General features: G+C 34.0%; 2 protein-coding genes across 2 annotated transcripts in view; one reads left to right on the forward strand and one right to left on the reverse strand.

Moving 5' to 3' along the window:
- Positions 1 to 1,641: 1,641 nt before the first annotated feature.
- Ctf4 (Chromosome transmission fidelity 4) lies at positions 1,642 to 11,831 on the reverse strand. Its single transcript, XM_074173442.1, has 14 exons — positions 11,640 to 11,831; positions 11,344 to 11,587; positions 10,873 to 11,122; positions 9,346 to 9,630; positions 9,038 to 9,292; positions 8,245 to 8,527; positions 6,449 to 6,911; positions 4,360 to 4,617; positions 4,056 to 4,235; positions 3,898 to 4,002; positions 3,797 to 3,838; positions 3,674 to 3,739; positions 3,461 to 3,619; positions 1,642 to 1,787 (listed from the first exon to the last, which is right to left on the reverse strand). Exons 1-14 carry the CDS (start codon positions 11,714 to 11,716, stop codon positions 1,692 to 1,694), a joined length of 2,763 nt encoding a protein of 920 aa, XP_074029543.1. The 5' UTR covers positions 11,717 to 11,831; the 3' UTR covers positions 1,642 to 1,691.
- Positions 11,832 to 12,818: 987 nt separating this feature from the next.
- mbc (dedicator of cytokinesis protein myoblast city) overlaps positions 12,819 to 27,691 on the forward strand; it is a 71,674-nt gene continuing 56,801 nt past the window's right edge. Inside the window, 9 exon segments of the mRNA XM_074173454.1 lie at positions 12,819 to 12,999; positions 17,335 to 17,603; positions 20,345 to 20,617; positions 21,329 to 21,559; positions 22,464 to 22,705; positions 22,795 to 22,853; positions 22,856 to 22,911; positions 22,999 to 23,205; positions 24,099 to 24,546. Coding sequence (XP_074029555.1) covers positions 12,951 to 12,999; positions 17,335 to 17,603; positions 20,345 to 20,617; positions 21,329 to 21,559; positions 22,464 to 22,705; positions 22,795 to 22,853; positions 22,856 to 22,911; positions 22,999 to 23,205; positions 24,099 to 24,546 — 1,834 coding nt within the window. The 5' untranslated portion in view covers positions 12,819 to 12,950.

The raw sequence follows: 27,691 nt of genomic DNA on the forward strand, positions 1-27,691 counted from the left end.
ATCAATTGTTTCAGGATAAACATCACTAAAAGATATCCCCGTAGAAAGTTTATGAAACATTAAAATTGAAAAAAGGTATGAATATATTGAAAAATATTGCAATTTGCACATTAGAATGGGATGAGATAAATCTGCTCACGCATCACAATGAAAGTACTTAAAACATTCATATTGTTATTTGATTTCAATGCCAGCCATAGGAACTTCCTTTGAATTGAAAGGGGGGACATTTTTCAGGAGATGGTTTTTGGGAAAAAATCTTTTTGCCTTCCTACTTATCCATCTTGATTCAAAAAATATGGGAAATGTCCACCGCAGCAGTAGACGAAACGTCAGAAATAAAAACCTGCACACCACGGCCAGAAAACCCCTTAAATGGGAAAAAATAATAGGCTTGTTTACGGACTGCAGGTGTTTCTATGTCTTTTTTATATGCGCGCAACAGGCAAAAAATTAAAAAATTAAAAAAAAAACATCCACTGGGTGGTACTCATCACTTTCTCCTTAAGCGGAACAAATCGGGCCGGTCCAGGAGATAGGTTGAGACTTCATCAGTTCCCGTATCAGCTGCCTTATGTTGGATCAATGATAAATAGAACTCGTTCTTCATAGTTCAAAAAAAAAATTATCCAATCCTTTTATCACCTCAAAGACTGCCACAAGCTCCTATTTCTCGGGAGAATTGGGAATAAAAGTCGGAACGGTATCATAAGTGCCTAAAAAGTCATTGAAAGTGTTACGGTTTGATCGAGAAAGGAAGCGGTATAAAATGGAATATAATTTTCGAAAACTCACCTCACGTGCAAAACCCAACGCAACCACGAGACGTCGAGTACAAATATACCGTAGACTAACCTCCATTATCAAAGCACATCCGGCCATCTCCTGAAATTCGCCGATTTGCAGTGGAATACTGAAGAATCCGTCAATAACGATAAGTAATAGGCACTATTCATCCAAACTTTTCAAAATCTACACACTCACTGTCCCGTCGACTGGTGGAGGATCGAATAGACCCACGCCCCTTGACCCAACCTATCCCGTCGACCGAAATATATGAAATGGTTTTTCCCATGCAACTTTTTTTTACATAAAATCCCCAGACACGGGCCACAATTGAAATAGTTCAAGTCATCTAAAGGCCAGGCTCAACTCCCTACACTGTAGAATAATGGACTGACACCTAACAGAGAACAACTACTCCCCTGGCTAGTACCACGAAGGGCGTTGGATTATATCCGACAGGTGTCAGTGCAGGATTCTTCACTAAAGTTAATCCTGCATATGCTGAAGGCGATACAACTGCCAAAATACCCACAGACTATATGTATAATGAACAGAACAGAAGAAATGAATTTATATGTGTGAGGATATTAAATACACATACACTTTCGCTTCGCTACCCTGATATTTTAAAACCTTCTAAAATTCCATTAAAAACAGTTACAATGTACGATATGGCATTTCAGTTATGTGAGGGATTCAACAAGAAAGTTCTGGAACATTCAAAAAAAGTCTAGAAATTAGAATATTGTGGGTAATTACATTTGAAAGTCAATATTTTGAAATCTACCTCAGCTTTGCCATAGTGAAAGAAATTATTGTGAACGTTTAAAAAAAAACGGGGGAAATAATGAAACGTTGTTTCTTTAAATAAAACATTGGACCTTTAATAAAATTCACTCTTAAAACTAGGAACTTTTTTTGAACCTGAAACTATCCAGTTTCCTTTGTTTCTCCTTTTGTTTGTCAGTCTCAGAATCGGAATTTTTTCGTTTCTCGCCAGTCTGAAAGAAATTAAATTGAGAAAAATTAAATTATTTATGTTTTTACGATTGCCATTTTTGATTCTCTACAAGCATTTATTAGGTTGTTTCAAAAGTTTTTCCCGTTTTAATATCATGTGTTGTTATGTGTCAATACTTGAAATGATATGTTATATAAAACAATATAATAAGGGGATGCATTATTATCTAACAACAAGCAGTACTTTTTTTGGGAAAGAAAGTTTTTGGCTTTCTACTACTCCATCTGATACAAAAAACTGCATGAGAGAATCTTCCAAAGAAAGGAAGGATTAATCAATTTGAAAATAAGTAACTCTATACATGGATGTGTAGATCATGCAAAGAAGTAACTTTCAGACACAAACTGAAAGAAAGTCCTCCTGAAACAGCTACTTTCATATAAACATTGAATTACACGAAAGAAAAAATTCTTTCGAAACAAATACTTCTATATGAACACTGAATTATACAGAAGATACTTTTCTCTATTCAGTTTGTATATCGAACATTCGTGGAGGAATAAGAATCAGATATCATTCACATGAGTTCTACTTTGAATGAATGATATCTGATTCTTATTCCTCCACGAATGTTCGATATACAAACTGAATAGAGAAAAGTATCTTCTGTATAATTCAGTGTTCATATAGAAGTATTTGTTTCGAAAGAATTTTTTCTTTCGTGTAATTCAATGTTTATATGAAAGTAGCTGTTTCAGGAGGACTTTCTTTCAGTTTGTGTCTGAAAGTTACTTCTTTGCATGATCTACACATCCATGTATAGAGTTACTTATTTTCAAATTGATTAATCCTTCCTTTCTTTGGAAGATTCTCTCATCCATTTTTTTGTATCAGATGGAGTAGTAGAAAGCCAAAAACTTTCTTTCCCAAAAAATTAATCACTCCTAAAAATATAACCCTTTCAAATCAAGCAGTACTTATTACAACTCGCAACAAGAAAAATAAAATAAGAAATAACAGAAAAACTAATTGCTAACCGATAAATTCTCAACATGTCTACGGACTGAAGATCTAAATTTTGTGAGAGACATATTCCAATCAATATCTTGCAAGCAATTTATGTCGTTTGCTAGACGGAGCATGATTAAGAGAGGGCATGTGGAAGTAACAGTCACGAAGGGGGTCTTGAACGCAACCAGGCCAAACCACCACAGCAGTCCTATTGTGAGGAAATCAACGAAATATACCGAAAATTACGTCAGCAGCAGCCGGCACTGGTCAACTGAAGAGATCCTGTTCCACGACAATGCCCGTCCACACGTTTCAAAAATCACGGTCCAAAAATTAAACAAATTGGGCGTCTAAGTTGTGCCTCACCCACCATACTCCCCAGATCTCTCTCCAACCGACTACCATCTTTTCAAGCACGTTGATAACTTTTTCACCGATAGAACCTTCACCAATCAGGACTAGGCAAAAACGGCCTTCATCGACTCCATCGAATCCTGAGTACCCAATTTTTATGCTGACGGAATTAATGGACTTGTGTTACGTTGGCAAAAGTGCACTGATTCAAATGACGCATATTTCAATTAAACTGAATAGATATTCACCGAGAGATTACAGTTTTCATGAGTAGACTCATAAAACCAGGCAAAACTTTTGAACCAATGTAATAATATTCATTTATAGTGAAACGCAAATCCAACTCACCTCTCCATTTTTAACTTTATTCTCTTTGGTTTCCTTTTCATAGGATAATCCAGCATATTTATCAGTTAAACTGAGTGGATTAGGGTCTTTGGCAACTTTGGATTTTTTCAAACTCTTCAAAAATGGATTCGGTTTCACTTCATCACGAAACAAAGATTCCTGAAAAACATTTTTATTATCAAAAAAAACAAAAGAAGGTGTTAGAAAAGTTACTTGTGTATTCACAGAAGACTCGTTAAGAGTAGTATTATTTGTTGCAGGACCTGGCGTTGATATTTCCTGAAACCATTGAAAATAATGAATTTATGAAGCCGGAAAAAACTATTTTCGACTTACTGTTTCCTGGGAAGTTTGCGATACATCTGGGGTATTTGATACCTAGAATTATATGTTTTTAATATGAATTATTGTCTCAATATTCAGAAACTGTTTCAAACCTGCTTCAGCCTATCCAGTTTATTTTTGGGGGTATTTTTTGAAACACTCAAACTTAGTTTTCTATAAACCGGTTTCATTTTTGGCTCTTCTTCCATTGGAATTTCCTAGAAGCTAAAGTGTAAATGAAATGGAACACAGTGAATACATTATGACTTACTTTCACTCCCAAATCTTCGGTATCGTCTGCGATTTTTGTTGCCAAATCCATTAGTTTTTCAACTAGACGTCTTCTATCCAGTTTAGAGGCGTATTTTAAACTCAGCGCTATCAGTTGTGGATTAGACAAAACATCCATAAACTCCAACGCTCTTTCATCTAAATTATTTCGACAAGCTAACTGAAAAAAAGAAAAATAACATGTGCTTTATCAAACTCAGCAGGTGACTAGTTGATCAACTATGTAAAAGAAAAACTTCAAGGTCGAAGAATGTTCAGGCGATAAATAAATTAGGTCAACTTACTGCGAATGTTTTCATAGCCGTTTCCTTAAACTTCTTATCAACATCTGAAACCTGCAATGTAGACCACGTGAACAAATTCATTTCCATTTGTGTTTTTTCAGTCATAGACTCTGCGAAAGGTGGTTCTAATGGTATCTCGCACATAGTCGGTCTTGGCGTGAAGCTAGGATAGATGGAACCTTTGCATTTTATACCTCCTACGGCCTGATATGATTCAAAAACTGCCGTTACGAAGAAACCGTCAGCCAGACCTTTTCTCTGGAAAATTATTGAGGTAAATAATTATAATTTAAAAAGTATAGCGCTGAATCGATGATAAAAGGAGATAGAAGAATCGTCATTTTTAAATACAAAAGTCGAATTTGTATTGACAACTTGGACAATTCCATGTGATTCATCTGTTGAGAAAAATGGAGTACTACAGAATAAGAGGTGTAGCACTGAAACTGATCCAATCCTATATGTCCAACTGTTCTCAAGTTGTTTGTATTGAAGATCAGAGCAGTACTTCCCAATGAATAGAAAAAAAAGTTCCTCAGGGATCAATCTTAGGGCCTATTCTCTTTATGATTTACATAAATGATTTACGAAATAATTTATGCCTTGATTTATCATGTGGAGATGTTGAATTCTGTAATTTTTTAGGTTAGATTAGTGTCTCTTGTACTGAGTAACCTTTCGATAAAAGCATTTTGTAGTAGTTGAAGATATTGACTTCATATTCTAGGGTTGTGAAACATTTGTCAGGAGCTTCAAAAAGATGTGTCACAAGATCCCCCTTTCCATTTAATTTTTTTTCTCAGATGGCGCCCAGTCGCCATCTTGAAAGTTTCATCTGTCAATTTCACTTCAAAATGAAGTATTTATGCATTAATTTCATTATCCCAAATTTCAATTTTTTGGGTTGACCCGTTCAAAAAATAAAAGGGGGGGACGTCAAAGAAAAGCTCTGTATAATCATGTAAGAATGTAAAAAGGTAATATGTAAAAATGAAAATGTAAAAATGGTAAATGTAAAAAAAAATGCAAACACCTAAAAAGTATAAAAACTGCAACAAATGTTAGACTGGAAAGAATGATGGAAAGAATAATGCAAATATTTGACAAATAAATGGTATAAATGAGTTTACTGATGAAGGAACACTGACTAAAGCCTTACCTGGGCGTGGGTGTTCTTTCATTGTGTATGATTATTGAATAATAATTATTGAATAATTATAAGTATAATATCAAAAAAGAAAAAGTGGAGTAGTGACATCAGACATTGAATAGTGTATTTGACTCGTATACACATTTTGCAGCATTTAAGGAACAATTAAGTTATGTATGCGGTTGAAGGAGAATAAGAAAAAATACAAGGAAATATAAGGAATATGAACATGAACCCATTCTCTCTGGGTAAGTAAAGTATAAGGCAATTAACCGCATTTCATGTGATCGAGGGATCAATTAATCAGTACAAGCTGAAGAATTTCACATTTTCACTATGTTTCAAAGATGAATTTGGTATTTTTCCTGTTCCCACAAAAATACTATGATGAATTATCCAATTTGGTACTGAATAGCCTTGGGGCAAGTGTCTTAAGGCGAAACATCGGTGTATACCAGTGAGGGTGACAGTGTTCCATCTAAGTGCAATTTATTACCATTCATTCAAAGTAGAACTCGTGTGAATGATATCTGATTTTTATTCCACAACGAATGTTTGAAATACAAACTGAGTAGAGAAAAGTATCTTCTGTATAATTCAGTGTTCATATAGAAGTATTTGTTTCGAAAGAATTTTTTTTTCTTTCGTGTAATTCAATGTTTGTATGAAAGTAGCTGTTTCAGAAGGACTTTCTTTCAGTTTGTGTCTGAAAGTAACTTCTTTGCATGATCTACACATCCATGTATAGAGTTACTTATTTTCAAATTGATTACTTCCTTCCTTTCTTTGGAAGATTCCCTCATCCCTTTTTTTTTGTATCAAGATGGAGTAGTAGAAAGCCAAAAACTTTCTTTCCCAAAAATACTATGATCTTGTTTGTGTCCAATTATACTAAAATACATCAAATCTGTTTTAGGTAACACCAAAGATAACACTCACATGTTTGGAAGTATCGCAAAACGGAATCCACAAATTGCTAGTATGCGGGTAGAGAGACAGCATGCCCAAGGAATCCATCATGGCGGGAGTACCGACATCAGAAAAACCCAGCCACAGCAACGTCGACTCTGGGCCTAGTGCAGAGCCGAGATCTTTGCAATCCACTGAAGTGCCTTCGAACCTGACAAGCCTGATATTGATACACTGGTCCCCATTCCTCACTCCCGAATTGTGATACGCTATCATGAGAGAGTTTGCGAAAGCAGACATTGATACTATCGGACCAGGGACCGATATCACGGCTCTTTGCGTACCGTAAACCAAGGAAATTCTGACGAGGTAATTTGCCATGGCGAAACAGATGAGATTCTCAGAAGCTGCCACTAGAATTATTTCTTCCGTATCTTCTACCTTCAGATTCCATTCTTTGGAGCTCGCAGCTAAGGGTATCACATTGATCTGACTGAAAATAATATCAAATGACTGTGATGACATGAAATATGATTAGAAGACTTTGGTATTGAAATAACAGCTTATTGTGAGAGTGATATTTCATCAAGCATTGGCCAGTTCTTTCACATATTCAGATTCAAATTTTATTGAGTCCTTCTTCCTGTTAACATCAACAGATTAGATGAGTCTTATAAAAGAAAAAAATACACGTTATAAAAACACAGACACAGAAATATATACAATGAATAAATAAATAAATAAACATAAATATATATATATATATATATATATATATATATATATATATATATATATATATATATATATATATATATATATATATATATATATATATATATATTTTTGATTGATGCAACCAATTTTCCTTTATTTTGAGTATTTCAATATTAAATTCTACAAAAAGGATTTGAAGCTTTATATCTTCTATTAATTATCTACGAGCGCTTTCGACAGTTGGTAGTACTGTCATCATCTGGCACTCAATTTAATATTGAAATATATATATATATATATATATATATATATATATATATATATATATACAAAAAAAATGAACATGGAAACAAATTAAAAACTGATTATTGAATAGAACTGGCCAATACTTGATGAAAATCAAAACTCATTAATACAGTTTGTGGTATGATTTTCACTTATAAAGAGTTTTACAAAACAATAAAAACAATACAATACAATAGCTTTCTCAAGCGTTAATAATAATAATAAATTAATAGGCGTATACTATTGTATTATACATGTAAACCATGTTTGTCAACAAGAGTTTTCCCTTTAGGGCAATTTGAGGTGGTTAGGTTTATACTCCATTGTAAAATCATATCAAATTGAAATAATGACCACTAACCAAAATTTGGTAGATGGTCCTTATAATTATCAACCTACTAGAAAATGAATATACAAATTTCAAACTCATATAAAGAACTAAAAGTTATTTTGATTAATATAAATTTACTGTTAGTTTTTTTATAATCTACTTTGTATAAAGACTTAGGAATTCCAAATAATTTCGATATGCAGATCAATAGTTTTCATTTAAATGTCCATTGTTCACTTTCTTCAATTTAATTTAATACTTCATTCAAATCAATCGCTTTTAATATTTTCAAAGAATGTATTACAAAATTTAGAGTTACTCTGTCGATTCGATTTTCTCAACATTCCTATTTTGCAGTGTCAGCAAACATTTTAGTTTTTCCAAGTACAAAATCAGCTAGTGAATCAATATGAGATCCTCAATGATAAAGTTTTGTGTGATTATCACTCCCATCAATGCAATGATTTTTGTTTTAAAATATGAAATGACTCACCTAGAATTTCCAACAACAAGGGCTGCTTTACTCAGAGATGCCATCGTGTATTCCTGATAATTTTGCATCATCATGCTGTTATGAAAGGTGGAATCGTGAAACTCGACTTCAATCGACTTTGAGCTAGATTCATCTCCATTATTTCCGTAACACCTGATGATGCCTACGTGATTCCAGCAAAGATAACGAGGATCCAAGTGGTCCGGAGTGGATGATGGCATAAAGGGCGGCTGCAGTGGAATTTCGGGAGTACATGGTCTCGGCGATGGTGCATGAGACGACTCTGTTACAAAAAATTAGTATGCTCACGCTCACTTGGAAAAAGTTTTACACAAAGTCAGATTGTCCCTATGGACATACCGAAGGATTTATGTTAATACTTGGGGTTTAGGTCCCAAACAAATCCATTGGATTTATATGATGATTGTCAGACCAATGATCCTTCTAGATCTACCTCCTCTCCGCATTTTTCTGGAGAGGCTAGATGGACTACATATAGACTAGTTGACATTGCCAATTGCAAAAACCAATTTAATGCAGAGTGCAACAGACTGTTGGTTGACATTGGAAGTCACAGTATTCTGGAATTGACCTCTGACTTTATGCCTCCCACTGTCAACTACGAACTGCCTTATAAAGTACTGTTCCTGAGTAGAGAGGACGGATCCTCTGGGAGAAGGAAATATTAAGAGCAGTGTCGAATAGACCCACTCATTTTGGACCTAACTTAACCCAACCTAATGCTGGTATTATTCATCATATGTTACTACAACAGTAAAAATATGTCACTCACCAGTTTCCAGTTTCTTCAATTCATCATCTGAATCTCCCATGTATTGCTTCTTGAGTTTTTCAACAGAAACAACATTTTCATTATCTTCGTCGTCATCTTCTTCAAACTGGATACCAGTAAAATCAACATCATTGTCTGCGAAAGCATCATCTTCAGCTGGTGCCGAACCAGCTTCATTTTGTGCAATACATTTTATTGACTTTGTTATGATGCCCAACTGGCCTTCTACGTCTGTGTAAATTATTTCTCCGTTTCCTTGCAAAAGGTAAATATTGAAGCAACACTTGACAAGTCAAATTTGATATTACCTTTCGGATTCCACATCAATCCACAAACTGCAACTGACTTTTCATGTTTGCTCACAATTGATACATCCTGAGAAGCTGTGTCCCAAATCACAAAATCGCCCTCGCTTGATGTAGCTAAAATATATTTTCCGCATGGAGAATACTGCACAATCGAATATGGTGCAGACACTTCTCCGCAAGACAATGTAGCATCAACTGACCAATCTTCAACATTCAGAATAATGACGGTATTATTATTGGGGTATGCTAGTTTCTTTCCTTTCCTCGATTCAAAGTCAATTCGACCTACAATACAGAAATTACAATAAATGGCAACTTTTGTTATCCAGATTCAAACAATATTGCAAAATTGTTTTCTTGTAAGTATCAAAACTGTTATTTTAGGTGCCGTCATCTGCAACTTTGTTCATTTAAAACATCTAATTTGATGCTTCATAAATAAATTATTGTGGACAAAACTCTAAGTTTCTTTAGCTGTTATCATTTCAACCTTTGCTTTATAGATAGATAGACATATACTTTATTGTTCATAAAAATACAATATTATTGACAAAGCTTGTTAAAACATTTGGTATGTATAGCACTTCAAAGAATAAAAACACAAATACCCAGAATCACAATTCGAGCAAAACTAAGTTCACATATCTAATAGATAAAATAAAACAACAACAAATGAAATGTAACAAGGTTTGTTAACAAAATAGTTTGTATAGTCCCTTTAAAAAAGATGTAGAGAACAAAGCCATAGTAGTTCAACTTTTGCAAAAAACGTTCATGATTTACACAATCAAAAGCTTTGGAGAAATCGCAGAATACTGCAGCTACGACCTCACCATTGTTGAGATGTGTGTAGACATGTTCAAGAAAGAAAAAGATTGCATCATTTGTGCCTTTTGCCTTATGAAAACTAAATTGACAGTTGGTTAATATATTGTATTCATAAAGAAGAACTAATACCCTTTTTTTCACCAGTTTTTCTATGATTATTGAGAGCATGAAGTTAGGTCTGAAGTTATTTGGATCTTCTGCATTACCGCCTTTGAAAATAGGATTTACAAGAGCTGTTTTTAGACACGGAGGGAAATTTCCAAGCAAAAAGGATTTATTTATAGCCATCACTAGTGTATTCAAAGCGGAATTGGGAAGGTTATTTGAAATTTTTACTGAAATTTCGTCAATGCCCGTTGCACTTTTGTTTCTTAATTAGAATTGTTATTATCCTTGTTTACCATTAATGTATTTTTTTTTTAAATAAGAATAACGATTTTCATTTCCCTAAGAAACATACATTTTTATAGTAGGAAGAAAAACAGTAATTCAAAACAGTAACATAACTAAGTACGAACAGAGCTACCAAAAAAGTATACCTAATAAATCAGAACTGAAAAAAATAGATGATTGAATATACTTTTGATAGTCTTAAAAGTAACTGAATTGGATTCTTAGAAATATTTGAAATTTCTATTGACACTGGACAATGGAAAACTATTCAATAAAAAATAACTATGAACTTGCAGGTATACATACATAGTAACTTGGCATTTGAGAAACTATTCACTTTTGGGAAACAATTAATTTCTTTCAGCAAGTTAGTAGTGTCGATATCCCAAACTCTTAGCTTGGAATCTCCAGATGCGGCAGCAATCATTTTTGACTTCGAATTCAATGCCACGCTCAAACAAGGTCCCGAAAGTCCTTCAAACTTTTTGTATTCTTTATCAGTTCTGCCCAGATCTATCAACTTGACTTCCATATCCTCACCAGCCAGTGCTATCAGCTGAAAAGATGGCATTATTAAATAACCTCAACTCTGTAGAACTATTTATAAAAACTAATAATACGTCGTTTTGTGAACCTTTCATAGTGAAAATCAAAATAAATGTTAATAATAAGTTTTGATTTGTATTTTCATCAAGTATCGGTCAGTTCCATCCAATTTATGATGAAATAAAATATTATTATTGAATACTTAGTTAGCAAAATACAAATTTTTGTCACCTGGGTGTCCTTTTCCACGGCAATATGATTGATCGGAGCGACAAATCTATCGAGTACCCCATCTCGATCGCCTTCGGGTAGTGCCAGAATCTGAATATCATTGCTACCCGTAGCAACATATAACTTGTCGTCTTTTTGGCGAATACATAAGGCCCATTCGCCGACACAATTGTGGATAGGATCTTCCCCTTCGTCGCACGACCATATTCTGATGTCCCCATCTGCTCCGCATGTTATGAATTTGCTAAAATATGAAATCACTTGAGTGACTGACTTTTTGAATATTTGAAATTTACCTTCCGTCTTCTGAATAGCAAACGTCCGTGTGTCCTTCATCATGTGCGTATCTGAGGGGTTCATGTTCCATTGACATTACTGTCGTATCAAAAAATTGTAAAAACAAATATTTTTTAAGATTACTTTTATTTACAAAAATAATTTACGAATGTGAGGTTGACAATTAAAAACCCGGGAAATTCAATGGGAATGACATGTTTTCCTCTTCTTCTAGTAATTCAATTTGGTCCAAAATTCAAACTTTCAGACATCAAACACAAAAAGTTTATACATTGAAAGGATTGCCAATTTTTCCCAACACTATCAAAACGATTCGAACTATATGCGTCTTTTTTCATTAAATGTGATTCGAACTTTCAATATCTAGAAATACTAACATACCTGAAATTTACGACTAGGGATTTCATTCAGATAAAAAAATTATAATCCAAAATATTGGTACATGCCAGTGAAAAAAAAATTAATAGATAATAAAGTCCAATTCATGAAAAATATTTGTTAATGAAATAGAAATGAAGTCTAATAACATTCAACAAGAAGTCAATCACATTGAGTAATCATTCAAAGTGTGTTTCATATATAACCCTTGAATGAAAAATGCGGTGAAAACGAAAAGCAGTTTTGAAAATGAAATTTTCAAATTATTGAAAATTATTTATAAGTATCGCTTTGTGGGTGACGTGATACGATGATAATAAAAGAAAAACAATATCTAATTTTTATAGATTCTGATTCATCTGAAAAAATATTTTTTAAGAGTCGATTTATTATAATAAATTCCAAGTATATAGTGAAAGAAATGTTCCCGAATTTTATTTTCAGCAAAATTTAATGTGATAAATATATCAGTATTTCACAAATTTTTTTGAATAAATGGATATAAAAAAAGATGTTCATCTTTCAGTTAAGAGACATGAACGAGCCATCAATACAAATATATTAATTTTTAACAGAGATATAGTTTTGATTAGAAAAGAGCCGATGATAGTGAACAATGAAAATGGAAAAATGCCATAAGAATGCATATATTATCTAATGGAAAACAAAGCCAGCACCGCTGATGACGCCATTTCAAAAAATGATGAAAAACATCCTACAACTCGGTCCATTTAGGGTACTCCGTGACTATAATTTCATCAATGACTGTTCTACTGTTCTGTGTTTACCCCGTGACCGTATCTTTTAACTTGGCCTTGAAGTGATGTTAATTATAAAATATGTATGACAAAATGGTTACCAATGTTATTGTTTGTGGTTGATCTATTTTTGTGTGAACTAGGTTTTTCATAGTGAATGTAAATAATATTAAAATGAATAGTAGTTGGAGAGCAGTTAATGACGAAAACAGTTATGGAGTAGGTAAGCGACCTAGTTGAAATGAATTATTTTAAAGTACTTATCTATACTTTTTCTCGAAAATATGTATTTTCTGAAAAACTTATTTACAGTTATCACAAAAATCTAATTCAATTTGTCATATCTAGTGATAGTCTAACAAATATTCGACCCCTCCTATTTTGAATTCGCACTTCCTTCAGGAAAATTAAAAGCCCCAATATGATTCATAAACATTATCTATGCCCTGGTTCAATTCTACCACTTGTAATAATTTGTCTGATTGATTACAGATCACGTCTGCTAAATTGAAATTAACGAAGGTTAACCAATGTTTATTTTAGGGCATGAATGAAGTAACAAGTAGTACTCACATTTTTAAAAGTTGACCTCATGACGTCACACATGACATCACACAATGTATTATTTTGAGTTAAATTGAGCATACTTCCCTCATTATGTCTCATATTTTCTCATTAAAATAATCAGTGCAAAAATTTAATTTACATTCTGGGCTGGACTGCAATGTTTGATGGTTTATTGAAGAATTTAGGTTTTAACTGATGATGGATATGTTGAAAATCTAGTTTTGCATTTTATTTTTCAGAAATATTTTTATAAATGTTGGATTTATATAGAGTATAGACGGTGTTTGAAATAATAATAATTAATAATTCCTATTTACTTGCTCTTGGTTGATGGGAGTGAATTGTGAGAGACAACTCCCAAACAACTTCCCTCTGTCTATTTTGCCGGTAACGGTACATTTATGACTACCGGGACTGCCTTCATTTAGGTTTAGTTCATTTGTAATTTCTTTAATTTTCTTGTTCTGTGTTGCCTTTGTGATTCATCTTTCTATTTCCCTCTTTTTTTTTGCTTCTGCTCAATCGATGGAATAGTGGGAGTTTAATATTGGTAGAATTTAAAAAACTCTCAATGGTGTTATCACCAATTCATTTATGTTTGTCAAAAACTATTGACGCGAGAAATGAAATTGATCCAACTAACACTCGTTGATAAATAGCGTAGGAATCGAGATTCATCGAACGTGTTTTGCTTAGATCTTCAATTTATGAACCATAATGTAACAAATAGACTTCCACCTAATATCAATTCATTCCCGATTGTAAACAACTTTGAAAATTGAAGTGTCAACTTGACATCGTCAAGTAGGGTCACTTGAGAGGTACTCACCCCCTCTGTGAATAGAATGCTGAAATGTATTGGATCTCTTTATTGTTCCTTCATCAAGAGTGCCAAGGGTCAAAAGTTTTTGACGAAGTATTTAACTTGGAGAAGGGTTACAAGTGAACGCACTAGGGATATTCTATGCATCTTGTATACTCACTCTCTCTGTGAATAGAATGCTGACATAATGATGATAATTTCTGTCACGTGTATATTTTTTTCCTGAACGGTACACCGGGAACACCGGTGTCTCGTTAATACCGTAAAAGTTCCGTATATGGTAACAAAAAGGTTTGTTCTGTTTCTAAACAGACCGAAATAGTCTGACTCGGACGCCTCAGACACTTGGTTAAACCAGAACGCATTTTGAGGAGACTACTGTGCCACCTCACCTATCGTATATATGAAGAGATGAAGACGAGAAAATACTGTTGATCATGCCCGTATGTAACGTATCTTTTTAGTCAGTTCAAATGTTATCTAACGTCAATCATCAATTATTTAAATCAAATAAATGAAAAACATCCTAGAAAATAGCCCAAACAAATTTCCACGTAAATGTTCATGAGCAACGGAAACAGTAATCAGCAGTTCAGCCTCGAGAGCAAGAACGATTCGGGACGTTACAAGACCGTTTAGAATCATTTCGCAGTCGAAACCAGAACAGAGGATTCATCAATCCGAACTTATCCTCAATGAACCAGAACGCTCTATATCAACCGCGCATGATCCTGACGTCCTAAAACCTGAATTTCGTAGAACCAGAACAAACCTGTAGAACCAGAACAAACCTAAAGCACTCTTGAAGTCGACAGTAAGTGCGTAAGGAGCTCAGGAACCTCTTTATCCATCACGCGACTACGGTAGACTAACCTCTTGAAGACACTATCCTGGCAGACCATGGTAAACACCCTAGTTTCCGACTTAGCCCACTTGACCTGGGAAAAGAACACTCCAAGTACTTTGATGATAAGCGGAGGTCTTTACTGCTGAAAACCTGATCCCAAACACAACGCATTTTCTCATATATGCGGGTTGATCGGGAGCCAGTCCTATTCATTTGGCCGCTCACTCTGACCGCCGGTATCAGCTTCATCTGACAGTTTTGATGACCAGATCTGTCGGAGTTTTTGCTGATACTTTCCACAAATGATTAGTCGACAATGATTAGTCGCGATCCTTGGTTTGCAGGCATGTTAGGCGTACACATTCTCGAACCACCAGTCCATCCTTTCGTAACTGTGTCGTGAGTGTCATGCCTAAGTTTCGTTCAAATAGAAAATTTGTTTTCTATAAATCTTTGATGTTTGTTTATTATTTTAAATCTAAATCCTAGTTGTTTTATTCAATTCTGAAGAATTTTGTCACAGCAGCTCACGTTATGGCCGGAAGTATTCAATTTCTTCCTTATGATTTCAGTTGTAGGAATCTCATTGCTTTTGTAACAGTCGTATATTGTTTTTTCAATGATTTTGTTAGATGAACATCTAAAGGTTTTGGTAATCCTGTATCACATCGCGTCTTGCGGTCATAAGGTTTGTTTTTGACTATTTTACGTACAGTTGAGAAAGGAATTTCGGTCAAATCTGATGTTGCTTGTAATAGTTTGTTTCCCTCAAAACTAAACTTGAGATGTAGATTTTTATATACATTGAAACATACTCTCTGTGTTTCAATATTCAAATGCATCCGAATCTTATTCACTGGTATCTCTTTTTCGCATTGTTTACCATCGATATTGGAATCACTACACTGGAAAAAGCCTGCGTTGTTATCACACTCGTTATTATTATTATTACTAGTCGAAGGACGCCATATTTCAAACATATAACAAAAATTTTAAGTAATTATAACTGCACCAATATCGAATTTCAACACTCAAATCACGATCAGTTCCTGAACTGAACATTGATGAAACGACGACGATAACCATCCCCGCATTCCCCAATTTCTATTCGTCACCGTAACATAACTTCAGCCAATTATAATTAGTAAAAATTATCCAATACGAACCGCCAATTCTATAGTCCACGTGGACTAGTTCGCAACCAGTTCATTTCTATGTATTGGTTTTTTGGCCTTTGAGAGTGCCGCCAACTTTAAGTGTGCACATTATCGTTTATTTCGACTATAATTGATTAATATAAAAACGTAAGAAACATTCGAATACTAGAAACCGTGAAATGAAAGAAGTACCTAACATCTTGAGAATAACAGTTCGATTTTGTAAGAGCTTTTGACACAGTTACAGAATAGAGTATCATAGTTTACTGTGTAACCTTAGAAAACCTTATATAGATAAAATAAAACAGTAGATATGTGAATTCAAATGATGCCTTTCAAGTGATTCAAAAATAATTCAATATGGTGTTCCACAAGAAACTGTTATAGGTTCATTTTTGTTCAATATAATGAATGATTTATTGAAATTATATACTTGAGGAAAAATTCACTTATTCATAGATTAAACGACGATTATCTAAATGCCTTGAGAACAAAGGGCCACAAACAATTTCAAAATTATTAAAAAATGGTTTGATTCATATTCATTAACTTACAAAATTTACTAGAACGAAATACATATTAGAAAAGTAACCTTCAGAGTTTTGGCCCGTCGCAAATAACTGATGAAATGAAAATATTAGAAGGAAATGTTGTAAAATACTTAGGAATTGAAATTGATCAAAATGAAACAAATATCAAAATGTTGAAAAGGTGGAAAAGTTGAGAATTCTACTACCTAAATTCAAAATTTTGAAACAATTTGCTGCATTCTTCATTAATTCAAACCCTGTTCAGTTTTGCCAATTTAGATTGGGGTGATGTGAGAAAAAATTATATATGGAATTTGAAAACAGATGTCAGTTATATAAAGAACAATTTAGCAGTTATTTGCTCTAGCTGCGAAAATTGAACTTCGTCTTTTACTATAACTTTATATATGTAGTTATAACTTAATATTGTTATTTTTTTCTGTGGTTGTAGTAATAAAGACGATTATGATTATTATTATTATTATTAATTAAAAGGATACACTATTTCAAAATGTTATTTCTGTGACCAGAAATGTATAGTAAAAAGTGATTTCACTAGATGAAAACCTAATTAATTGAAAGATACTTCAGTACTCCATCATGCCTTTTTTGATCTTCTTTCTTGCATTTGCAGCAATTTATAATTTCAACCACCCAGAAGACTTCAAATTGAAATTGACTGTCGGAGATGCCGTCCACATTTTGGAGGAGGAAACCAACTGGTATTATGGCTACATCATCAACAACAGAAATATTACGGGTATATTTCCCAAAAGCTATGTGCACGTGAAACAGTGCGAAAGAGTTGACGCTACCGGACCCATCTTAAAAGATCCCCCCATTACCAGAGAAATCACGTCGGTGCTCAGGGAATGGGGGGAACATTGGAAACAATTATATAAGGTGAGAGGTGTTGATGATTTTTACAATGTTTTGTCAAACATGTAGTTTATGATAAAAGGTACAACTGGAACCTATGGCGTAGAATAAATCCAAAACAAGCTATTTTCTTAATCACCAGAAATGCAGTATTCTTCTCTTCATAGCAAGTAACTTCTCATATGAGGCAAGGATTTGGAATGAGAGACAAAGGTTTAGTATTTTTACCAGAACTTGGTCATATCTTATGCACCTCTCTGAAAATATTCATTATTCTGACTCCCACCCCACAGTATGTATTTGTGGAGTTGCTTCCGGATTTTGTCTGCAGGTGGCGCAGTGGTACTTCCTACTGAATCAACTGCAGATAGAGCTTATGTCTAGTTGGAAATAATTTTGTTTGTTCGGGATACTCAAGACGGTTCACTCAGTCTGAAATGACCTGCTCGGTACTGACGAGGGGCAAGTACCCCGAAACCGGTCTATCGGTGGTTGTCCCGACCAAATAAAATTAATTTCTACTTTACATATACAGAAAGTTACTTGCAAAGATGCCTGATGGTTTTACTTCAGCTTTCTGTGCGGCTTTAGCAGGGTTTGTTGTTGTTTTTCCATCGGGCAACTGTCTCACTTACCTACAAAGTCGTATTTCATATGAGAGGCAAGGGGTAAGGTGTTTTTCACCTGAACTTGGGCATGTCATATATTGTTAGGGACGACCCTGCCTGATGATAATAATTGGGAAGATGATTTGATGCACTTGACTTTCTCTCACAGTGGAGCATAACATTTTCAGAATTGGATTATTTTACTGAGATGTCATCTGTAATTTCATAAGAAGTCTTAGATCGTTCTGCAGCAAATTCTAAACATTTGCTTCTAGCTCAGCCTTAATATTCTCTCAACTCATCTTTGCCTGCACTTCATTCCAGTGCCATCTCTTGATCCTATTCTAAAACCTCCAGTTTTAGGTACTGCTCGAAACAGCATTTCTTCTGAATATGCAATTAAACCTAATCATCTCTTACACCACATTGATTATTGTTGATTACTGCCACGTATTTGTAGTGTTTTTTATATTTGTCGTTATTCGACAATTTGAATAAAAGGTTGTACCTGCTATTTCATCACTGTTATAATTTATTACGCCTACAATTTTATTTATTACTTGAGGAAAAATTCACCTATTCATAGATTAAACGACAATTATCTAAATGCCTTGAGAACAAAGGGCCACAAACAATTTCAAAATTATTAAAAAATGATTTGATTCATATTTATTAACTTACAAAATTTACTAGAACGAAATACATATTAGAAAAGTAACCTTCAGAGTTTTGGCCCATCGCAAATAACTGATGAAATGAAAATATTAGAAGGAAACGTTAAAAAATACTTAGGAATTGAAATTGATCCAAATGAAACAAATATCAAAATGTTGAAAAGGTGGAAAAGTTGAGAATTCTACTACCTAAATTCAAAATTTTGAAACAATTTTGCTGTATTCTTCATTAATTCAAACCCTCCTCGACAATTTGAATAAAAGGTTGTACCTGCTATTTCATCACTGTTATAATTTATTACGCCTACAATTTTATTTATTACTTTTGTAAAGTGCAAGAGTGAGAATGGATTCTGTCCAATCTTGTATCCTATTCACAAACTTGTATTTTTCATAACCTATTACATAATATTTCTGACAGTTAACTCATTTATTTTTATAATTGAAACTCATCCTTCATGTTTCCTTTTGACAGTTGGCAGAATGTTGGAAAAGAATTATTGAGTAAATTCTTTGTTTCCTTATTGATTTCAAATTTCTTCCGACTTTCAACCTTATATTTTTTTCATATTGAAAATGTCGTTATGAATGTTGAAAGAATGTTGTTGATGTGGCATTATGTGAGTGAGTGTGAGTTTTGGTCGGTATATATGTTTACCTTATTTTCAATGTTAATTTAGCTTTTCATAAATTCTGAGACGACTGACTCATTGTATTTTCTCCTAATGTTGACTAAGTTATAGGCATAGACGTGAGTCATGAATCTAATGTCCTGTGGTTTTGCTAGTAGGTCGGAAGATAATATATATTCCTAGTTTTCATCCAAATTCAATATAAAATACAAAAAGAAAATTGCCATTTGTGAAGGACACCTGTTCCTTTTGCTGCTGTTGAGGTTCTGGATGTGATTGATATTGACAATCAGTTGTTCACAAAAACCGTCTGCCTTTACTTTTTTTAAATAACTGAAATCTTATTTTTTGGGTATCGACTTCCTTTTGTCGAGGTGTTCTGTGGGTAGGCAATGTTGATAATTCCCCGAGCCACCTAGGAAGCATCGTGATAATTCGCAGTACATCAGTCACGTAACGTTGCAGAATCATCTAAACTTCAACTAGATGAATTCTCTCCAGAAAAATATCTGGTCGAGGTGAACTGAAATCTTTATTTTGTCAAATTTAAATATGGACTGCCTTAAAATAAAACTGAAAAATATAGTCCAATTCCTTCGAATCCATCGTCAAACACTTTGTTCAATTTGCTAACCTTTTAGATTGTAGTGCAACTATAAAATGAAAATTATAAAGAATGCAATTAGTAATAAATAGAAATATCTTTATTTCTGAAGGTTTAGCTTTAAACTCTATTCGATGGTTCTCCAGCTCTTCATTTCAGTTTTATGTCTTTAATGCTACACAAAGTGCTTTTAATTATTGCATTGTCCACAAATTTGTCCAACCACTCTAATTGTTTGTTGTTTCAGAATCATAATGATAATTTCGAACCAATCAAGAACAAAATATATGATCTACTAACTCACCGAAGCAAAATATTGAGCGGGACGTTACCCGTGGATGAATTGAAACGGGTTACCAAACAGTCTGCCGAAGAAATCGACATAGGAAATAAAATACTGGGTTTGGATTTGGTGGTCAGGAACCAGAACGGAAATTTAATCAATCCGGAAGAAACGAGTACTCTTCAGCTGTTTTACCATCACAAAAATGCCACAGAACGGATGAAAAACAAGTTCAAGGTAGGTGAAAAGGTGTGAAAAAAGCGTGGGTGATTTGTGCCATATTTTTTGTATATCAAGTGCTCGTCGCTTTTCTTACAATAACAATAGTATTTTTCGTTGGTTAATGTTTTAAGCTTATTTAGAAAAAAAAAATGTTCACCTTTCAATTCGATGTTCTTTAAAAGCGTGTTTTTTAGTTTTCCAAACTATATTTATTTTTAATAAGTTTGTCAATATGTATGTCAATATTTCTATGTAAATTTGACTTTGAAAAATTGCCAAATTTAATAATTACAAAGGAATTTAAAGGTATTCTTGAGATGTGGTGGCATATAATCTGAAATTTAGAAAAACTCCCATTTAATTTGTGTTCAAGCCATTTTATAATTGTGAAAAAGTCATCCAAGTTCAATCTTTCTCTTGAAGATGATCATTTGGTGATTGAAACACGTGTCGAGGTGTTAAAAATACCAGTTTAGTGTCAGGATAGAATTTCAGTATAATTCATCCAATTTGATTTTGTACTTTGAAAATTTCGAAGGGTTTAAACCTCCCCTATAGGCTTTGGACAACCGCCTGTAATAGTTTTATTTGCTTAAAAGGAAATTATTCGAGAGCCTGAGAGTAAAGCAGCGTATTTTACTTGTTTAACAAATTTTGGTGTTATTATTGGAACATTTCATGAATCCATAAGATTGATGGATACTAATTATCTTTGTTTCTTTCTAGGAGGAGGTCAAAGACATCCAACCAAAAACCGCAATACAGCAGTTTTCCAATATATTTTTAGTAGCAGTTAGAAACTTTACATTTAAAATGACAGATGATGCTGAGTTACTTATGACTTTATACGATGCTAAGGAGTTCAAAGCTTTCACAGAAAACTATGTCGTTCGGTGGACAAAAGAAGGACTGATGAGTGACTTGGATCAAATGCATAATTTGAGGGTTATGTTCACCGTGAGTATGATAAACTTTACTGTTGTAGTTCTACACTGTCATCCCCAAAGTATGCACCATATGGAAAACTTCTTTATTAAGGGTTTTTCGACAAAAAGTTATTCTTGATAAAAGTTTGTGCATCCCCTAAAACTAAACATGCACCCACAAAATACAGTAAAACATAAGTAATATATGAGGAGCCTTCAAATATTTGATTTTGAAACAAGAGTAAAGTAACGTACTCTAAAAACACTTTATTGTGTGATTTTCACTAGACAGTTTTACAAAAACGCAACACGTGTTTCGCCACAATAAAGTGTTTTTAGAATACATTAGTTATGGATTTTCATCAAGTATCGGCCGATTCCATCATATATCTTCATCACGACAATGCGAGCTCTCACATATCGGCTCAAACAACTGCATTTTTGAGAACCCAAAACACCGATTTGATGAGTAATCCGCCGTATAGTCCTGACTTGAAACCGAATGACTTCTTTTTATTCCCGCACTGAGCGGTCAACGTTTTTTAACACATGAAGAAGCAGTTGCTGCATTCAGAATGCATGTTTTGGAGATACTTCAATCAGAGTGGCAGAAGTGCTTCGACAATTGGTTCAAACGCATGCAAAAGTGTATAGATCTTCATGAGGAATATTTTGAAAAACAATAAAGTGATTTTCGATGAATCATATTTGTTTTTGTTCTCTAATCCTGAAATATAAAAGGCAACCCTTGTAGTGTAGATATGGATTCCATATTATTCACACATAATAATATGTGATATTCACATATAATAATATGTGAATATATCACATATAATAATATGTGAATAATATCACATATCATAATTTTTTTCAATTTCAAAATCAAGTAAAACTAATTTGTATATATATATCAATGAAATATACTGGTTTGACAGGATTTGGGCAAAAAAGACTTGGACAGAGAAAAAATATATTTGGTGTGTCAAGTGATACGAGTAGGTGCAATGGACATCAAAGAGTTGGACCACAGGAGGAGTTCTATAAGTCCCCCAACGAAAAAAAATTACAGTGATAATATGAGGAGACCTTGTGGGGTGGCCGCTTTCGATATAACGGATTATATGAATGGCAAATCAGATACTGATTTGGAGAGGGAATTTGCCATACCATTTGTTAGGTTAGATATATCGTTTCGTTATTTTAATAGCAAAATAATATGTATCTCTGTTGAAAAAATGCTTTGATTTATAATTGTTTATGTTCCAGTTGCGAAAAAGATAATCTAGAGCAGACCTTGAGAAAGATAATAACAAAAGAAAATTTGAAAACAAGAATCATTCTCTGTTTGTTAATTTCAAGTTGTTACGAGGAGATTTGAAACAAGTAAGTGGTGAAATATTTTAATGGCTCATTTTTAACTGGCTCATCGCGAATTCGTTTTTTTTTTATAGATAAGTATGAATTTTGTAGGTACGAGAAGAAAACCCACATTTAGTTTTGGGTAACGTGTCCATCGCAAGAAAAATGGGTTTTCCAGAAGTTATTTTACCAGGTGATGTCAGAAATGATCTTTACTTAACGTTGCTCGGTGGTGAATTTACCAAAGGGAGCAAAACTAGTGATAAGAATGTTGAGGCCATCGTGAAAGTGTGTAATGAAAAGGGGCAAGCCATTCCTGTAAGTAGAGTTGAATTGTGTATTATCATTTGATTGGTCTGAAAATGGTTGTCTCGAAATTTTTATTAAAAAATTCGATCCCAGATAATATCAATCTGTTGTCCATTCAAATTCAGTTGTATTTTTGTATAATTGAAATTTCAATGGATGTCATAAGGGGACATCTTAAGTATACCAAGTAGATGAGAGCAAAGGCGCCATCTATGAGATCGATGGGGAACTCGATTCTCGAATATCAAAGACGTCTACCGCCACTTTCTTGAGTGCTATGTCTGATTATCGTATGTCTATATCAAGACATACGATAACCTTCGTATTTGTATCATTTCCTGGACCCGGATGTCACGCAGATAGGTATAGCTGCCTCAGTAGTGATTCGATAACCTTGCCATCGGAAAACGAACCACATGTTTCTAGAAATGATATGAAATCGAGAAAGGTTAATGCAGTTAAGCTGCTGGAAAATAATTCCATGAAAATCAAAAGATAAATATAGATAAGTACTATTCTGATCATTCCCACATTGATTTCAACTCAAGAGCCTCCAGCAAACAGCCTTTTCAGGTCACTTCGTAACGCACTTTCAACTAGACTTCCTAATCTGCCTGTTGGTAATGTTTATATATCGTAATGGAAGTCACTGATAGCTGATAGGGAAGCCCCTCGAAGCGACATGACATTTAGAACGATCGAGAAGCGCAAGTCGAGTTGAGTGCGACCTTGGCCAAGTCACAGTCGGTTGACGAAGACCAGTGGTGGCCGAAGTAACTTTTTTTTTCAGGGGAGAATTTACAACTGTATTATTATTAGTTGTGCAGCATATTTATTTGATTGCATCTCAATATTGAAAGATATAACAGTTTTGTTCTTAATGGAAACGTTTTTTTTTCTAGGGCGTTATAAGCATTGGTGGCGGTGCTCCATTAGTGGACGAATACAGATCTGTAATTTATTATCATGAAGACAAGCCACAGTGGCACGAGACTTTCAAAGTAGCGATACCAATAGAGGAGTTCAAAACTAGTCATTTGAAGTTTATGTTCAAGCATAGATCGTCTAACGAAGCGAAAGACAAAAGCGAAAAGCCTTTCGGGATGTGTTTCGTAAAATTGATGCAGGAAGACGGTACAACACTACCAGACTCCAAACATAACCTAATAGTGTACAAAATAGATCACAAGAAATTTGACGAGACTAGCTTAGATTATTTCTCGTTGCCTTCTACAACCAAGGATATCAAGGAGAACAAGGAAAAACCTCAGGTTCCTGGCTTGAGTGCGTCGAACAAAGATTCTTTCAGCATATCCAGCAATATTTGTTCTACGAAGCTGACCCAGAATGGTTAGTTGATTTATTTAGCATTTTCATGATCGTTTAAACATATTGAAAACACTCTATATTGCCAGATCTTCACAAAAACAGCTCATTAAACTTCAACACATGTTTTACTCTGCATAATGAAGTAAACTAAATCCAGTGCTCCCGAAACAGATAAATGAATAGAATTGAAATAATGTTTCCAAATAAGTAACTAAATTACTGAATGGGCTTGTTTCATGATTTTTGTTTTACAGTTCATTTGATAGTAATTTCAAATTGAAAAATAGTGCACTGTTTCAGCTTTCTGAATACCGTTGTTACCCCGTAATTAATTATTAAAAATCGGATTTTCGAGGCCCGTGACGTCACGGGCCTAGTCCCGCTTCTTCTTCGATTGGCCAATAGGAACAGTACAAATAATCAACATTGCCAAATCATAAAATGTACGGAGTGTATAAACAGTTTCGGATTCATTCGTGATTCAAAATAAAATCACAGTCACTTTCGACAACTAAATCTAAGAAACAAGTTCATGAAATGCATTGGAAAAGAAAATGAATTAAACATAGGATCCAAATAACACAAAACATTATTTTGAAAATATTTCCAGCAGTAGACATTTTCATGTTGATATCACAGAAATTTAAGTAAGTGTATATGAACCCGTTAACTTTTGAATAAATGAAAAAATTCTCAACATAAAATAAAATGTACACGAAAACTATGGTTGGAAATGACCTAACCTACCTTTTATAAAAGGAAACGTTCTTTAATTAGAAAATTGTGACAAACAAATCGGACTGTAACAGTTGTAGTCACACCAAGTTGACAACAATAACAACAAAAATGGCGTCTGTCTAATTGGATCACTATATTTTAGTTCTGTGATTGGATATTATAAACCAATACACTCGGCAACACCGCTGTAGACACGATGAATTTTATTGGTTTTATTCTCGAATTGTTTTTTTTTTCTGCAAATATAAAGAGATCTTGGGACCGATTAAGCTTGATAAGTACAATATACCCCTAAATCAATCAGTCTATAAGCAAACCAGTATCGTTTTCAATAGCATGAAATAAGCCCATTCGATGATTATTTATGCCATAACTGTTTTGCTTTATGAAAAATCTCTTTAGAAATGAAGATCAATAAACTCTTCCAACTAATTACCATCTTCATCTTCAGAACACAAATTCACAAAATAACTATTGAATTTTAACCACGTGTTAAGCAATGATTCTGAATTTTTAAACCTATTGATATACCAGTCATTCTGAAGGATATTTTATAGTTCTCTTCCAGATGTATGAAATACCCCTCCACCAAATTGAATTACTCTTTCCTTCAAAAACTTCATTGTGCTCTTTTGTTCCATCAGGAAATGTTCTTCCTATATGACCAATATAAAAGTTGGAATAGGAATCACAAGTCAGCTTATTTTTTCTATATGTAACACTGACATTTTGAATTTATTGTCCTAAATAATTTTGGAAAAATTATAATTTGGTCTGTAAACTATGTTCAAGTATTTCTTATTCTATCATGCTTCACCTGTCTTTTTGAACGTATATAAACATAGTTCATGATTGAAGAATGTGAACTTTCACGGCAGGAGATGACTGTATGAAGGCTATTTTCCGGGTTTTCTGGCCGTGGTCTGCAGGTTTTCATGCCTGACGTTTCGTCTACTGCTGCGGTAGACATTTTTAAAGGCGATGTGGTATTGCGCTCGTTACTACATCGCCTTTGAAAATGTCTACCACAGCAGTAGACGAAGGTTAGGTCCAAAGTGAGTGGGTCTATTCGACCCTCCACCGCAACCCGCAAGGGTTTATTGTGGCTCACACCTATTCACACTCGACCAAATAAACCCAGTTTCTTAAACGAAGCCGTATGGTGAGTGGTCTTTCAGGTCAGATGGTAAGAGTTCTAAACTCTGAAAACCTGATTTGGTCCCCAGCGGAGCAGGCACAAAGTATGTGCTTTGCTGTTTCATCATTTTCCAAATAGAGACGACACACACTGTCTTCCGACAGTCCGAGTCTCGACATATGATGATTCAAATGACGGTGACCTGTGAGACGATCTGTTAGATTCCATAGTTCATCCCTACTGTAGTCCAACAACTATTTGGTATCAAGCTTCGAAGGGTGAATAAACGGCTTGGAGCAAGCCGTTTATTCAAGCAGTACTTTTAATTAAATCCTACTTACTTCAACGTGAACAGTTTGTATCCTATAACGGCTATGATTCTTTTTATTACAATCCTCCATCTGGAGTACTTCAGGGGTCGAATCTCGGACCACTTCTGTTCTTATTATTTCTTAATGACCTCAGTAATTATATCGATTGTAATAAGGTATTTTCTGCAGATGATTTGAAAATACAGGGTGTAACTAAATAAGTGTAACACATTCAAGGAGGTGATTCCTCATCGAAAAAAAGATAGGATCTTTCATATAAAGAAATTTCATTGGAGCATCCCTTGTTAAGATACAGGTACATAAAATTTGTATAACAATTTTTTTCACAAGCACTAAAAAAAGTTACAATATTGAAATTAACCTGACGTTTTGTACTACCAAAAATACACTTAGCCAATAATTTATTTGGTTTACCCCATGGTTGTAAGGGGTGGAAAACACAACCCCTAAAATTTATTTCCAATGTAACTTTTTGTCTTATTATTTGTTTACCATTTGAAATTTTTTTTTCGATAGCCTGTTTCATTCTAAATAAAAAATGTCTCTTGGGTTTTTTGCCCAAAATAAACCAGTTCGAAGCAAAAAATTATTTTACGAACAACTACAGAGATACATCGTCATAAATGCGAAAATACGAAACTAATCTATCTAGTAGGTCGCTATTAGCGATAGTGACAATTAAATTGGTATGACGCTGTCAGTTTGTGAATTTTCGAAATTGAATTAATACTAATTGTGTGTTGTTGTTCTGTTCTTAATTTGTTACTTTAATAATTCACTTATTATACACAAATGATATGCATTACGTTTACGGTCTGTCGCAGGGGAATGGGTTAGAAGCTTCTAAAAGATATGCTGAAATGTATCCTCAACGGCAGCATCCTTCACATAGAATATTTGCTCGACTTCATCAACGATTACGAGAATATGGTTCATTTGACAAAAGAATGCAGTATTG

The sequence above is a fragment of the Leptinotarsa decemlineata genome, unplaced genomic scaffold (genome assembly GCF_025532065.1).
Source record: "Leptinotarsa decemlineata unplaced genomic scaffold, Ldec_3_MD MMD2_P_RNA_scaffold_12, whole genome shotgun sequence".
NCBI lineage: Eukaryota > Metazoa > Arthropoda > Insecta > Coleoptera > Chrysomelidae > Leptinotarsa > Leptinotarsa decemlineata.

What these genes read in the sequence shown, in the direction of transcription:
- Ctf4 (XM_074173442.1), bottom strand. Translation starts at nt 11,716, where the DNA reads ATGTCAATGGAACATGAACCCCTCAGATACGCACATGATGAAGGACAC. An exon ending in AACTGGATAGGCTGAAGCAG is followed by an intron (nt 3,839 to 3,897) that starts GTTTGAAACAGT and finishes ATATAATTCTAG; the next exon opens with GTATCAAATACCCCAGATGT. An exon ending in AGTCTTCTGTGAATACACAA is followed by an intron (nt 3,620 to 3,673) that starts GTAACTTTTCTA and finishes AATGTTTTTCAG; the next exon opens with GAATCTTTGTTTCGTGATGA.